This window comes from Nicotiana attenuata, chromosome 12 (assembly GCF_001879085.1).
Source record: "Nicotiana attenuata strain UT chromosome 12, NIATTr2, whole genome shotgun sequence".
Taxonomy (NCBI): Eukaryota; Viridiplantae; Streptophyta; class Magnoliopsida; order Solanales; family Solanaceae; genus Nicotiana; species Nicotiana attenuata.
The window spans coordinates 35,838,019-35,855,452 of NC_032000.1; the positions used below are offsets into that span (position 1 = coordinate 35,838,019).

Sequence of the window (17,434 nt, forward strand, 5' to 3'; positions counted from 1 at the left end):
ACAAATAGCACAGTTAAAGCAAATAAGCAGGTAAGCCAGCTAAACACGAGTCTCTAAGCTAGCACAAGTACAAACTTACAGTTAAAATGAACAAGTAAACAAGAAAGCTCAATTTAAATACTTCAAGTAGAAACGGATTTACAACAATTAGCTCAAGTACGAGCTCGTCACCTCACGTACGGGGCATTCAAATATTAAAGATCATATCCTAAGGGAAAAAGGTCCCTCACACAAAGTTAGACAAGCCACTTACCTCGAACCGGCTCAATATCAACTAGAAATCACGCTCTTGCCACGAGTATCCGACTCCAAATGGACCAAACCTATTTAATTCAATTACACATTGTAAATAACATCGCAAACACCTGGTTTTGATAATAAATTCAAAGCTACAGCGTAAAATTAGGTGAAATGACCAAAATACCCTCCAGGCCAACGCCCCGAAATCGAATAATTTTCACATTTTCAGAACCCTCGTACTCTCACGAGTCTAACCATATAAAAATCTCCCAAATCGGAGGTCAATTGCCCACTCAAAACTCAATAATTAGGTCTATGAAGTTTCTTCCAATTTTTGATCCTAAATTCGAATTCCAATGGTGTATTTAACTATAAAATGATGAAATATAACAAGAAGGGACCAAAGAAACATTACCCAGTGATCTTCACTTCAAATCCCACTCAGAATCGCCTTAAACCGAGCTCTCAATTGGTTTTTGCAACTTATGAACTCAAACCCTTGACATCTCTATTTCTGTCCAGGGGTTTCCGTTTCTGCGGACAAGGGACCGCTTCTGCGGTCCCGCTTCTGCGGACCACGAGACGCTTTAGCGGTTCTTCATTAAAGTCAAGATTTCCGCTTCTGCGGCCCTTCACCGCACCTGCGGTTGCCGCTTATGCGGATTCATTACCGCTTCTGCGGTTTCAAACAAAATTCCAAGGACCGCATCTGCGACTACCATCTCGCAGGTGCGTAACCGCTTCTGCGGTTAAACTTCCGCACCTGCGGAAACTGAAGAAGCACTCGAATTTTGCTCCTGCTGTGGTCTAGCCGCTTCTGCGGCTCCGCTTCTGCGCTTCCCAAGCCGCAGAAGCGGAAATACCAGATGACAGAACCTTCAGCAATTCATTCAACTTCAAAATTTTTCGTCAACCACCCGAAATCATCCCGAGGCCCCCGGGACCTCAACCAAAAGCACCAATACCACATAATACCTTATTCGAACTTGTACCAATCCTTAAAACACCTAAAACAACGCCGAAAACCCGAATTAATCAAAGATTCAAGTCTAAGAACCTCAAATTCCAACCAAACACGCTTTCGATAAAAAACCTAACCAAACCTCGTCCGAATGACCTGAAATTGTGCACACACATCCCAAATGACATGACGGAACTACTGCAACTTCCGGAATTCCAATCCGACCCTCGGATCAAAAATTCACTATCGAACCGGAAACTTCAAAAATTCAAACTTCGGCATTTCAAGCCTAAATGAGCTACGAGCTCCCAAAATACATTCCGAACACGCTCCCAACCCCGAAATCACCTAACGGAGCTAACGGAACCATCAGATTTCCATTCCGAGGTCGTCTTCATACTGTTCTGACTACGGACCACTTTTCAACACTTTAGCTCTCATTTAGGGTCTAAGTGTCCCAAAGCTTTCCAAAACTCAACACCGAACGTCCCGGCAGACCAAAATAGCAAAAATAAACTTAGGGGAAACAGTTAATGGGGGATCGGGGCGTAATTTCCAAAAACGACCGGCCGGGTCGTTACATCCTCCTACACTTAAACATTCGTTCGTCCTCGAACGAGCATAGAGAACATACCTGAAGTAGTGAAAAGATGAGGGTACTGGCTGCGCATATCCTGCTCGGTCTCCCAAGTCGCCTCCTCGGCCGGCTGACCCCGCCACTGAACTTTTACTGAAGCTATGTTCTTTGACCTCAACTTTCTGATCTGCCTGTCCAAAATAGCCACTGGCTCCTCAACATAGGATAGATCCTTGTCCAACTGGACTGAACTGAAATCCAACACGTGCGACGGATCACCGTGATACCTCCGGAGCATCGAAACATGAAATACCGGATGAACTCCAGCCAAACTGGGAGGTAGGGCAAGCTCATAGGCAACCTCCCCAACTCGCCTCAAGATCTCAAAAGGGCCAATAAACCTCGGACTCAGCTTCCCTTTCTTTCCAAACCTCATGACGCCTTTCATAGGCGAGACCCGAAGCAGAATATATGAAACATCACGAACCTTCCTGTCCGCGTAACTCTTCTGTCTAGACTGGGCTGTATGGAGTCTGTCCTGAATCACCTTGACCTTCTCCAGTGCATCCTGAACCATCTCTATACCCAATAGCCTGGCCTCACCCGGCTCAAACCAACCCACCGGAGATCTACATCTCCTACCATATAAAGCCTCATACGGCGCCATCTGAATGCTGGACTGATAACTGTTGTTATAAGCAAACTCCGCCAATGGCAAGAAATGATCCCAAGATCCCCCAAACTCAATCACGCACGCACGGAGCATGTCCTCAAGAATCTGAATGGTGCACTCGGACTGTCCGTCCGTCTGGGGGTGAAATGCTGTGCTCAACTCCACCCGAGTGCCTAACTCCTGCTGCACAGCTCTCCAGAACCGCGATGTAAACTGAGTACCTCTGTCTGAAATGATAGAAACTGGAATACCATGCAAACGGACGGTCTCCCTGATATAAATCTCCGCCAACCGCTCCGATGAATAAGTGGTACACACAGGAATGAAATGAGCGGACTTGGTCAGCCGGTCCACAATAACCCAAATGGAATCAAACTTCTTCAAGGTCTGTGGAAGTCCAGATACAAAATCCATGGTGATGCGCTCCCATTTCCACTCCGGAATCTCTATCTGCTGGAGCAACCCACCCGGGCGCTGGTGCTCATACTTCACCTGCTGGCAGTTAAGGCATCTAGACACATAACCAACTATATCCTTCTTCATCCGCCTCCACTAGTAGTGCTGCCTCAGGTCCTGATACATCTTCGCGGCACCCGGATGGATGGAATACCGCGAACTATGGGCCTCTGCTAGAATCATCTCTCGAAGGCCATCAACATTGGGCACACAAATCCGGCCTCGCATCCTCAATACTCCATCATATCCAATGGTCACATCCCTGGCATCACCATGCTGAACCTTGTCCCGAAGGACAAACAAATGGGGGTCATCATACTGCCGCTCCCTGATACGGTCAAATAGGGAAGACCGGGAAACCACACAGGCTAGAACCCGACTGGGCTCCGAAAGATCCAATCTCACGAACTGGCTGGCTAAGGCCTGAACATCCATCCCATAGGCCTCTCTGAAGCTGGTAAATATGCCAAACTCTCCGCCCGGCGACTCAAGGCGTCCGCCACCACATTGGCCTTGCCCGGGTGATATAGGATAGTGATGTCATAATCCTTCAGCACCTCTAACCACCTCCTCTGACGCATATTGAGATCCTTTTGCTTGAGCAAGTGCTGCAAACTCCGATGATCAGTATAGATCTCACAAGGCACACCATACAGGTAATGACGCCAGATCTTCAAGGCATGAACAATGGCAGCTAACTCAAGGTCGTGCACAGGGTAATTCTTTTCATGTACCTTCAACTGTCTGGACGCGTAGGCGATCACCCTACCGTCCTGCATCAACACTGCTCCAAGGCCAACTCTCGAGGCGTCACAATAGACAGTATAAGACCCCAAACCGGTAGGCAACATCAAGATAGCGGCTGTAGTCAAAGCTGTCTTGAGCTTTTGAAAGCTCGCCTCACACTCCTCTGTCCACTGAAATGGGGCACCCTTCTGGGTCAATCTAGTCATAGGGGCAGCAATCGATGAAAATCCCTCCACGAAACGACGGTAGTAACCCGCCAAGCCAAGGAAACTGCGAATCTCAGTAGCTGAGGACGGCCTGGGCCAACTCTGCACGACCTCTACCTTCCTCGGATCCACCCGAATACCCTCACTAGAAATCACATGGCCTAAGAATGCCACAGAACTCAGCCAAAACTCACATTTTGAGAACTTTGCATATAATTTCTTCTCCCTCAAGGTCTGAAGCACGGTCCTCAGGTGCTGCTCATGATCTTCCCGGCTCCGGGAATACACCAAAATATCATCAATAAAAATAATCACGAACGAGTCAAGATATGGCCTGAACACACTGTGCATCAAATGCATGAAAGCTGCAGGGCATTGGTTAGCCCAAATGACATGACAAGGAACTCGTAATGGCCATATCGAGTCCTGAAGGCAGTCTTCGGGATATCTGGCTCCCGAATCTTCAACTGATGGTACCCTGAGCGCAAGTCAATCTTAGAAAACACCTGTGCGCCCTGAAGCTGGTCAAACAGATCATCAATGCGAGGCAAAGGATAACGGTTCTTCACTGTAACCTTGTTCAACTGGCGGTAGTCAATACACATGCACATAGAACCATCCTTTTTCTTCACAAACAAAATAGGAGCACCCCACGGTGAAACACTAGGTCGAATAAAACCCTTACCAAGCAATTCCTGCAACTGATCCTTCAACTCCTTCAACGCAGGAGGAGCCATACGATAGGGAGGAATGGAAATGGGCTGGGTGCCTGGCAACAGATCAATGCCGAAATCAATATCTCTATCAGGCGGCATGCCCGAAAGATCAGCTGGAAATACATCGGGATAATCTCGTACCACTGGAACAGAATCAACAGAAGGGGTATCAACACTAACATCTCTCACATAAGCCAAATACGCGGCACACCCCTTCTCAACCATGCGCTGAGCTTTAAGAAAAGAGATAACTCTACTGGGAGTGTGATCTAAAGTACCACTCCACTCAACACGCGGAATACCTGGCATAGCCAGCGTCACGGTCTTAGCGTGACAATCAAGAATAGCAAAATGGGGCGACAACTAGTCCATGCTCAGAATAATGTCAAAATCCACCATACCGAGTAATAACAAGTCTGCTCTGGTCTCAAAACCACGAATAGTAACCAAACATGACCGATAAACGCGATCCACAACAAGAGAATCTCCAACAGGAGTAGAAACATAAACGGGGGCACTCAAAGAATCCCGAGGCACACCCAAATGAGGAGCAAAGTAAGAAGACACATAAGAGTAAGTAGAGCCCGGATCGAATAGAACCGATGCCTCTCTGTGAAAAACCAAAATAATACCTGTAATGACGGAGTCGGAGGCAACAGCCTCAGTACAAGGAGGAATAACATAATATCTGGCCCGGCCCCTCTCTCGAGGGCGACCTCTATCTCCCCGACCTCCGCCCCTAGCCGGCTAGGCAGGTGGGGTAGCTGCTGGAGCTGTGATCATGGCCTGAGAACTCTGAGGAGCACGCTGCGGCTGAGCAGTCTGTGAAGATGCACCCGTACCAAGTCTGGGGCAGTCCCTAACCATGTGGCGTGTATCACCACACTCAAAAAAGCTTTGGGAGGACGCGGTGGCTGTGACTGGCTGGGACTAGGCCTGCTGGGCTGACCTCTGAAAGCACCCCGCGCAGGAGGCGCGCTAGAAACTGGAGGTGCATAATAAGGCTCCTGAGGTGGAGGTGGAGCTGGAGTACTGCTGGCTGGAAGAGCTGAATGTAACGGGCGACCCGAATAACCTCTGCCATAACGACCTGCTGATGAGGTACGGGCACCAGAGTAGTGACCCGACTCTCGAGACCTCTTGGCCTCCCTCTCTCCTCGCTCCCTGGCGAGCATACCCTCAATCCTCCTAGCAATGCTCACTACCTGCTGGTAAGGAATATCCATCTCTAACTCTCGGGCCATGCTGGACCGGATGGGCGGAATAAGACCCTCGATAAACCTCCTCACTCTCTCCCGAAATGTAGCAACCAAAGCCGGTGCATGCCTGGCCAGCCTGGTATAACGGATGGCATACTCTGAAACTGTCATAGCACCCAGGCGCAAGTGCTCAAACTCTGCGCGCCATGAATCTCTGAGGCTCTGGGGAACAAACTCTCTCATAAACATGTCCGAGAACTGGGTCCAAGTCAGTGAAGCAGCCTCGACTGGACTGTCTAACTCATAAGTGCGCCACCAATCATAGGCAGCTCCCCGAAGCTGAAAGGCAGTGAAAGAAACCCCGCTGGACTCCACTATGCCCATAGTGCGAAGAATACGATGACACTCCTCTAGAAATCCCAAGGCATCGTCTGATGCTAAGCCACTGAACACTGGGGGATCATATTTCTTAAACCTCTCAAGTCTCCGCTGCTCGTCCTCTGAAGCAGCTGACCCATCCTCGGGCTGAACTGGCGCTACAGGCGGTGGGGGAATAATCTCGGGAACCTGCTCAACCTGCACTCGCTGCTCAGGAGTGCGGACGGCGGGAGTCTGTGCTCCTCCCCCGGCCTGGGATGTGGCTGCAGTGAGGGGAAGCAACCCCGCCTGAGCCAAGGTGGTGTACATGCTCATGAACTGAGCCAAAGTCTCCTGGAGCGCTGGAGTAGTAGTGGCAGTAGTAGGTGTGCCAGGTGCCTGGGCTCCGGCTGGATCTGCTGGTGGTACCTCGGCGGCAGCTCGCGCAGGTGCTCTGGCTGCACCACGTGCGCGTCCTCGGCCTCTCCCCCGGCCCCGGCCCTGGCCTCGGACGGCTGCAGTAGGGGGCGCGGGTGCCTGATCATCTCGAGTGGCACGTGTCCTCACCATCTGTGAGAGAATAGAAGTCAGAAGTTTAGAATTGATGTCAAAATATCGCACGACAAGGAATTCAAATGAAACGAAGATTTTTCCTAAACGGTTACATAGCCCCTCGTAGATAAGTACAGACGTCTCCGTATCGATCAGCGAGATTCTAATAAACCGCCTGTGTTCCGTGACTCCTATGAACCTAGAGCTCTGATACCAACTTGTCACGACCCTAGTTCACCAACCGTGAACATGTCATGACGGCACCTGGTCCCCATGACCAGGTAAGCCTAACATTTGCGGAAATATAATAATTGCGGAAAAATAGAGAAAATCAATTCAAATATCTAAAGGAAACTGTACTGAATGCCGCTTGGCAAGTACAACTCAATATCACAAGTCTAAAACAATTCCCAAAACCCGGAAACTCACGGGCAACACAGGCTACAGAAGTGTATAGTAAAGGTTCCAAACTCCAGAATTTCTAACAACCGAAAGAAGGAAGACTAAGTACTAAAGATAAAATAAGAGGGAGACTCGTCGGTCTGCGGACGCAGCAGATCTACCTCGAAGTCTCTGTAGTCCTCCTGCCTCACTGAAAGTGTGCCTGAGTAGAGGTACCTGGATGATCTGCACATGAAAAAAACATGCGCAGGAAGGGCATGAGTACACCTCAGCGGTACTCAGTAAGTGCCAAGCCTAACCTCGGTTGGGTAGTGACGAGGAAGGTCAGGGCCATACTGAGACAAAATAGTAATAACAATAATTAACAGTATGATAATCTGACAGAAATAATAAATACAGCAGTGATATAAGACAGATTAAGCAAGGCAATAGCAAATACACAAGAACGGAACAACCACAGAATATGTACAGCTCAACACCAATGGTAACAATGAGGATCTCCCAGGGTACTGTCTTGTAGTCCTTTTCTCAACTGTCCAGTGGATCTCCCGGGATACCGTCCCATAGTCCATCATATGTGTATATCCGAAGGATCTCCCGGGATACCGTCCCGTAGTCCAACTATCAATGTGCAGGGGGATCTACCGGGAATCTAACCCGTAGTCCCAAAGTAAAAGTGCAGGGGGATCTACCGGGAATCGAACTCGTAGTCCCAAAGTAAACAAACAAGGGGGGGAGCTACCGCAATCCCACATCCGTAGTCCCAATGTAAATGCGCAATCACAACCAGAAGGTACACGGAAACGAAGTACAAAAGAAAGCAACAGGTAGTACAAGCCTAGCATGCTTCACGTAGTAAAGTTAAGGCAACTTAAGCAATTAGGCAAGTTAAATCAACTAAACATGCTTTCCTAATCTAGCACAAGTTATAATTGCAAGTAGAATAAAGTAAATATGAAAGGAACTCAATCTCGATATCTTAAGAAAAACCGGATTTCCAACACTTGGCTCAAGTACACGCCCGTCACCTCGCGTACAAGGCACTCAAATCAACAAATGACAAATCCTAAGGGGAAAGGTCCCCCACACAAGGTTAGACAAGCCACTTACCTCGAATCGGCACAAAAATCAACTCGAAATCACACTTTTGCCACGAGTATCGACTCCAAATGGCCCAAATCTATTCAATTCAATTACATATCGTAAGTAATATTGCAAACAACTGATTCCACTATTAAATTTAAAGCTAGGACGCGAAAATAGGTAAAATGACCAAAACGCCCCTCAGACCAACATCTCGGAATCGAATAATTTTCATATTTTCAGAACCCTCGTACTCTCACGAGTCTAACCATATAAAAATCTCCCAAATCGGAGGTCAATTGCCTACTCAAAACTCAATAATTAGGTCTATGAAGTTTCTTCCAATTTTTCCCCAAATTTTGACCTTGAATTCGAATTCTAATGGTGGATTTAACTATATAATGATGAAATATAACAAGAAGGGACCAAAGAAACGTTACCCAGTGATCTTCACTTCAACTCCCACTCAGAATCGCCTTAAACCGAGCTCTCAATTGATTTTTGTAACTTATGAACTCAAACCCTCAAAATTTCTATTTCTGCCCAGGGTTTTCCGCTTCTGCGGACAAGGGACCGCTTCTGCGGTCCCGCTTATGCGGAAAGTGAGCCGCTTCTGCGACTTTCACTAAACGACCACATCCGCTTCTGCGGTCCAGTCAACCGCTTATGCGGTTCCGCTTATGCGGATTATCCACCGTTTCTGCGGTTCCAACTAAAAGCCAAACGGCCGCATCTGCGGCTATTTTCTCGCAGATGCGAGGCCGCTCCTGCGGAATTTCCTCCGCATTTGCGACACCTGGAAACTCTGCCCCAAACGCTTCTGCGATGATCCAGCCGCATATGCGGCTCCGCTTTTGCGGTTCCCAAGCCGCAGAAGCGAAAATACCAGAAGATGAAAAGAACCAGCTGCTGCAACACTTCAAAAATCTCCCCGTTAACCACCCGAAATCATCCCGAGGCCCCCAGGACCTCAACCAAAAGCACCAATACCACTTAATACCTTATTCAAACTTGTACCAATCCTTAAAACACCTAAAACAACACCGGAAGTCCGATTAAATCAAAGATTCAAGCCTAAGAACTTCAAATTCCAACAAAACACACTTTCGATCAAAAACCAAACCAAACCTCGCCCGAATGACCTGAAATTTTGCACACACATCCCGAATGACATGACGGAGCTACTGCAACTTCCGGAATTCCAATCCGACCCTCGGATCAAAAACTCACTATCGGACCGGAAACTTCAAAAATTCAAACTTCGGCATTTCAAGCCTAAATGAGCTACGAGCCTCCAAAATACATTCCGAACACGCTCCCAACCCCGAAATCGCCTAACGGAGCTAACGGAACCATCAGATTTCCATTCCGATGTCTTCTTCACACTGTTCCGATTACGGACCATTTTTCCATTCTTAAGCTCTCATTTAGGGACTAAGTGTCCCAAAACACTCCGAATCCCAACACCGAACGTCCCGGCAAACCAAAATAGCAGAAATGAACTTAGGGAAAGCAGTTAATGGGGGATCGGGGCGTAAATTCCAAAAACGACCGGCCGGGTCGTTACAGTAAGTGTGGTATATTTACTACCACTAGCACGTTCATATTCTTCCAAGAATGAATATGTATTCATAAATCATGTTGTCACATTCACATCATGAATGGACCATAGTCATCTATATGTGCTTTATAAAATCTCATGTCAAATCGATGACAAATATTATTTTCACAAAGTGAAGGATAATTTTGAGAATCCTTATTATTCCCATTGTCACAATGATGCCGATTATAATTTCGTCTATTGCCGCGTCCACATCCATTGATACCTTTACGGTAATAATTTTGTCTTCTTTCAGACTTATCACATATGTCTTATCACATTCTCTTAAGGGAATGAGAATGAAGCAAATTCAATGGGACGGGTTTTCACTTCTTTCCCACAATCATACATGAATTTGATCATGGTAAGATAGAGAAATTTTACCACTTCGAGTGGTTATAATTTCTTACTAACTCCATTAGAGTTATAATCAAAATTTATTGTATTTGCTTGTATTTAAAATCAAAGTATAGAATAAAAGAGAAAAATACGGTAAAATACTTACCTTAAATTCAGAATTTAATCATGAAGGAAGTTCATGGAACAATTGACAAGCATTATGCTCAATCCCAGAGCTTCTACTCAATTGGTTAGAGTCTCGTGCTGATAACGTGTTATGAAACGATAAAAGATGAATATTGCAAAGAAAGGGAGAGAGAATTCTTATTGCTTTTGGGATGATTTACAATGGAATAGAACCATCTATTTATAGGGAGAGGGTGACTTAGCCACCAAGTAATAAACCCTAGAATCTCTCTAGATATAGACATTCACCATAAATAAATTATTTATAACAAAATATTATTTAAAAACTACAAAAACCTCATAAATACCAGTGTTTCAAAAGGCGGGGGCATGAGGCGGAGAGGCGTAAGCCTCGAGACATAGGGCTTAAGCCCCACGGATCTTTAATTTTTTAATTTATAAATGAATAATATAGTATTATAACAAAAAAATATAAAAAGTACATTCAAAGTTTAAGAAAACAGAATTTTTTTAAAGAAACTCATAGAAAATAAAATATCTAGCAGGTTTTATAGATATAAATAATGTAATAATGTTAAAGTTATTAATAAATCAACTATAACGTCTTAAATTTTAAACAACTATAAATTATAATTTCTAAGAAAATATTATCAAACTATATATTTTACCTCCCTAATAATAAATACAATATAAATTTTATCAATACTATAATTTAAAATTATTACTCCTTCATGAGTAAATACAAAATTATTTCTAAATAGCAAAATAATAGATGTATAATAATTTTGAGAGACATTGAACTATGACATGAAGATCTAGCAAGTAAAGATATAAATTTGGCTATCTATTTTTTTTTAAAAAAATATTCAAATAATATACACCTCACAATGTTCTCAATTAGTAAATATGCAATATTATGCTTCATTATTTGAGTTATTCAAAATTTTCATATTCATATAGATGAAAGATCTTTAATTATTCAGTTTTAAAGATTTTTGAGAGTAAAAATGCTAGTTAGTGAATTCGACGCATGATTTGCATAGGAACTGTTGGATGAGCCCCGGACGTTGAGCATTAGGCGTGTTTAGGGAACATAATCGGGCGCTTCAGGGCGTAAGCCTCAAAGAACTATGTCCCACACATAAGTCTTAAGGCATTTTGATATGCCCCGCCCCGAGGTGAGTCCCGATGTGCCACGACCTGAAATTCCCTCCTTCGGGACCGTAATGACACCTAACATTTCACTTGCTAGGCAAGCCAATGTTAGAGTAATTCCTTTTCAATTTTAAACACTTCAAACAATTTAATCAATTAAACAGAAATGAAGCCAAAATAAGATTTATGATATTATCCCGAAGATTTATGATATTATCCCGAAGATTTATTCTAAAAAAGGAATGAACTGTCATTATGTTACTCGCTCCTATATTAAACTAAATCAATCAATCCATTAGACTAGGAATTAAACTGTCCAACTTGAGTAAACTAATCTAGACCCGCAAGATAAGGTTGCGTTTAAGTATATAGAAAAAAAATCTTTATGTACAAAAGTATAACGATCCGACCATTCATTTGGAGCTTTTGCATGTCGTTCGGCAGTTTGAGGCCATGAGCAGCTTAACTTCCGGTATTATGACTTGTACGCGTGGTCTGAATTGAATTTCGGAATGTTCGGAGTTGATTTGGAAAGAAAATTCTCATTTCGGAAGCTTTAAGTTGGAAGAACTGACAAAGGTTTGATTTTTGAGTAAACGACCTTGGAATCGGGAGTCGAAGGTTCCAACATGTTTGTATGATGATTTTGGATAAGACGTATGTCCAGGTCAGGTTTTGGATGACCCGGAAGCGTTTCAGCGCCTATTGTGGAAGTTGGCATTTTGAAAGAATTTCATGAATTTGGGTTGAAGTGTATTTGAATGTTATCGATGTTCGTTTGGGATTCCGAGTCTGGGAATAGCTCCGTATGGTAATTCTAGTAATGGAAGCGCGTCCGGAAGTGGATTTGGAGATCCGTAGGTCATTTCGGGGTCATTTGGAGATAGTAGGAAATTTGAAGGTTTTTGAAAAGTTTGATCGGGGGTGTACTTTTTGATGTTGAGGTCGGATTTCGATTCTGGAAGTTGGAGTAGGTCCATAATATTGAATGTGACTTGTGTGCAAAATTTGAGGTCAATCGGACGTGATTTGACAGGTTTCGGCACCGAATGTAGAAGTTTGAAGTTCATTAAGCTTGAATTGGAGTGTGATTCGTGGTTTTAGCAGTTGTTTGATGTGATTTGAAGAATTGACTAAGTTTTTAATGTGTCCATCGCCAAGGCAAACAAAAATGGGCTAAGAGCCGATCCCTGGTGCAACCTCATCGCCATAGGGAAATGGTCCGAGTCACCACCCACAGTCCTCACCCAAGTCTTAGCATCATCATACATATCATTAATCACCCTAATGTACGCTACCGGAATGCCGCTAACCTCCAAACACCTCCACAGGACCTCCCTTGGAACTTTATCGTATGCCATCTCAAGGTCAATAAACACCATATGTAAATCCTTCTTCCTTTCCCTGCACTGCTCCACTAATCTCCTTACCAGATGAATCGCTTCTGTAGTCAAACGCCCCGACATGAATCCAAACTGATTTTCGGAAATAGACACGCACCTCCTCACCCTAGCCTCTACCACTCTCTCCAAAACCTTCATAGTGTGACTCGATAACTTGATACCTCTATAATTGTTGCAATTTTGGATATCACCCTTTTCCTTGTAAATCTGAACCATTGTACTCCACCTCCATTCTTCGGGCATCTTCTTTGCCTTAAAAATAACATTAAATAGCCTAGTGAGCCACTCCAAACCTGCCCGCCCCGCACTCTTCCAGAATTCTATCGTGATTTCGTCAGGACCCGTTGTTCTACTCCTGCACATGATACGCATCGCTCCTTCCACCTCTTCTACTGTAATCCGCCTACAGTACCCAAAATCCCGCCGACTCTCGGAGTTCTCCAACTCACCCAGCAAAATGCATCTATCCCCCTCCTCATTCAACAATTTATGGAAGTATGACTGCTATCTTCTCCTAATGAGTGCCTCGTCCATCAACACTTTACCATCCTCGTCCTTGATGCACTTGACTTGGTGTAGTCACGGTCTTTCCTCTCCCTCACCTTGGCCAACCGGTAAAACCTCTTGTCCCCACCTTTTCCCTCGAGCTCCTTGTACAAACGAGCAAATGCTGCATTCTTAGCCGTCGTAACTGCTAACTTTGCCTCCTTCTTTGCCTTTATGTAACACTCCCGATAAGTCTTTTTTTCCTCCTCGTTTGTACTCTCTACTAGCTTCAAATTATCAGCTTTCTTAGCTTTCACTTTACCTTTAACCTCTCCATTCCACCACCAGTCCCCTTTATGACCCTCAAGAGAACCCTTCGTGACCCCTAAGACCTCTCTAGCAGCCACCCTAACACAATCCGCAATCATGGACTACATACTAGACGCGTCCCCCATACTCATCCAGGCCCTCATATCCAACAACTTCTCCCCTAACTCTTGATCTTTGTCCTTGGTCAAGTTACCCCACTTGATCTTAGGTTTCCTGCACCCCGCCCTCTTCCTCCTACTCCTCTTGATATCCAGGTCCATAACTAGGAGCCTATGCAGAGTAGTGAGGTGCTCACTCGGGATGACCTTGCAGTCAGTGCACATACCTTTATCGCATTTCCTACTGAGAAGGTAATCAATTTGAGTCTTGCCCATTGAATTTCGGAAAGTGACCATGTGCTCTTCCCTCTTCGGGAAACTTGAGTTAGCTATAACCAAATCAAAAGCTCTAGAAAACTCCAATAGTAAATTACCTCCCTCATTCCTATCCCTAAAACCGTACCCGCCATGCACATCATCATAACACCTAGAACTAGCCCCAATATGACCATTTAAATCTCCGCCAATGAACAACTTCTCTGTATGCGGGATACTACGCACCATCTTGTCCAAATCATCCCAAAATTGCTTCTTGACCTCCTGGTTCAAACCTACCTGAGGAGCATATGCACTAATCACGTTTATAGTAAACCCACCAACTACCAACTTAATACTCATAAACCTATCATTTACCCTCCTAACCTCAACCACGAGCTCCCTGATGTCCCTGTCTACTAGAATACCTACCCCATTCTTGCCCCTGCGCTCCCTGAGTACCATAGTTTAAACTCGTCTACATTCCATACCCTAGTACCCTTCCATCTAGTCTCCTGAACACATACTATGTTGATCTTCCTCTTTTGAAGAATCTTAGCTAACTCTATAGACTTCCCCGTCAACGTCCAAATGTTCCAAGACCCAATTCTCAACCTAGAGGCTTTCTTACCCCCTTCCCACCCTTGGACCCCACCCCCAGCCCTGCCCGAGGATATGACCTTACTCTCACATCGTTCACTACCGCCACTATAAGCAAAAAGGTATTAGGTAAACACTACAACTAAGAAACAAAAACGGGAATGAAGGACTACCAGCTACGAACCCGAGAGATAAAAACAACTCAAAGGAGAGACTACGAGAACAGAAACGCGAGCAGGCACTAGAACAATGAATCTACCACGTCTACGAAACTACCCCTATGCAAACACAGAACAAAAATGAATAGATGAAACCTTAAGCTTAAAACACTAATAGAAAAGATAGTAAAAGCAATTAATCCAATCAAAATTGCTGGCAAGGCAACAGTAAATATATATGTGCAAATACAATTCAAGAAAGATGGAACCTGGATCACAGTCGGGGAATGTCCGGACGCGCTTCCAAATTCGTTGGTTGCTGCTGCTCTGATGGATGCCAAAAAGTCTGGTGCTCCGGCGAACTTTCAATCGAAAAACTGATAAAAAAGAACGAACTTTGCCGGAAAATCAATCCGCTCAACAGACTTCTTCAACTGCTAATAATAACTCCAACAAGTCATATTATAATCTTTTTAGCAACGACAGTTGCCGACCCAATAGTGAAATATCCAATGCAATATCAGGTACAATGCAAGTTCGAAGTTCAGATTTGAAAATCGGACTGCAGATGTACTGTATAGAAAAAGAACGCCCAATAAATCAGCGCCTATACGGATCGAAATTATTTCAAACTCAGCGTTCAAAAATTCAATAGATTCCTTGTTAGGTCAACGTTCTTCCTAGATGTCTCTAAACTTGCTTCGTGAATTTGCCAAATGCGATTTGGTATCTTAATTAATTCGCCGGAAGCATGGTCGGATAATTGTTACTGGATTTGAACTCTGCCTCAAAACCAGAATTTGGATACAGTATTGCCAAGATTTCCACCTATGCAGAATTTAGAGCAAAATCTTTATATTCCAAATGAAAAGGTGACCAGTTGTTTGATACTGACGGTGATAAGAAATTGCTTCATGAACTGATACAATTTGGTTTCGACCCTAACTCTCCGAAAAATTCGCAAAGGGCCAAGAATTTTGGATGCAGTAAAAATCAAATAAGTTTAATTAAAGATGTTTGTAATCTGCTATCAGTATACGATAGCAGGAAAAAGAAAAGAAACCAAGAAGAAGAAGAACTCAAAAAGACTGGGAAGTTTATGGTGGAGAAAGGAGAAACTGGGAAGTTTATGGTGGTGCTCCGTCGTCGAAGGTTCGCCAGAAATTGGGGATGGCCTTAAAGTTAAATTCCTTAAGCTTGTTAGTAAACTGTATTTGTAAACTAATTCTGGAAAAGATAAAATAACATATAAACAAAAAATATAAACGAGACAAAAGTTAATCCGAGCCCAATAAATTCACAGTATTTCCTTAAGGAATTTAATCCCCTCCTAGTACCTAAGGTTATGGATTATTTCCTCCCAGGATAGAACGAATTACACACTGGTGTAGTGGTACTTCAAACCCAGTGTTTCAGCGAACACAAATTTCGGTAGCAAATCACACTTACTGTTGCTTTATTTGAAGTTAAAAGTATGCAGAAGAAAGGAGGAGAACTCAAAAAATCGTATGAAAAATCTGAGGGAGTGGACTGGTATTTATAGCCAATGTTGGGCTGAAAACTGAAGAGGTGCAACTCTTCAGAATGGTTGTTTAGGCAAAATGGCCATAGCATAAATTCCGTAACATAAATGGTTATTTATGCAACAACAAACCGGGAATTCAAGAGGGAGGTTAATTTTCAGTTACAAAATTGAAAAATGGAAACGGATAACGGATAACGTTAATATTCTGTTGGATTTAATATTAATATTAATATAATATTAATATTCTATTATTAAAACGGATATTTAATAACGTTTCTGTTAATATTTACTATTAGCAAATAAATTTGGTCTAAAAATTAATCAATCAATCATTTGACTGAATCCGAAGCCGAAGCCGAGCCGAGCGAGCGACGACGACGGCGCAAGGCTTGCCTTATTCTCAACTCTTTAAGACTTAGAAGAAGAGCAATTGCTTATATACCCATTAAAAACCTCTTCCTCTTCCAATATGGGACAATGTCCCTTTGTCAATAAGGGAAAACTTAAAATTTCACTTAAAATTTTCATTTTCCCTCCATTTCCTGTTCACCCTCTTTTAAGCCTATTTAGCTTAAAACCTCAACAAATCTATCATTGGGTGTCTGCTAAGGACTTTTCGTCCGGAGAGTCTTGAGTTGCTCCAGTCAAACGTCAAATTTGAACAAGTAAGTTCTATTTAGTTGACTATTTTATCTTAGTAACTAGTGTTTAATTACTTCGATTTTGTATAACAACATACGCTCAATCATAGGTATTGCTCAAGGAGTTGGGTGATAGAGGAAGGGAAGAAAAATATTGTTGTAAACCTACTCTTGTTTACCGTTGTTGGCACCACTTATTAAAAGAATTTAAGATTGTGAGATCCACCAGACAGTCACTTTCTTATTTACATGGTATGGACCTTTTTAAAAAAAAAAATTATGTTGGGGGAATATACCGCGGCTTGAATGGTCTTAGAAAAGTGTATTAGGAGAACATGTTTCATTGGTTGTAGTTTTGATTTATTTATTCTTCGATTATATTCTAGTTAATTTATGTACCAATTCTGCATTTTCAACACTTCTTTTGGTGTTAGTCTAAAAGGTAGAAGATGTTGTTCTCTCCTCTCTCCTATACACTTAGGTCACTTTTTAAGGTGTATGTGTGTGTGTTAATTTGAAGAGATTTCA

The 17,434-nt window shown here is 43.5% G+C and overlaps 1 protein-coding gene across 1 annotated transcript; it reads right to left on the bottom strand.

The window, feature by feature from the left end:
- On the bottom strand, positions 13,731-14,447 carry LOC109236035 (craniofacial development protein 2-like). Its single transcript, XM_019402267.1, has one exon. It carries the CDS (start codon positions 14,445-14,447, stop codon positions 13,731-13,733), a length of 717 nt encoding a protein of 238 aa, XP_019257812.1.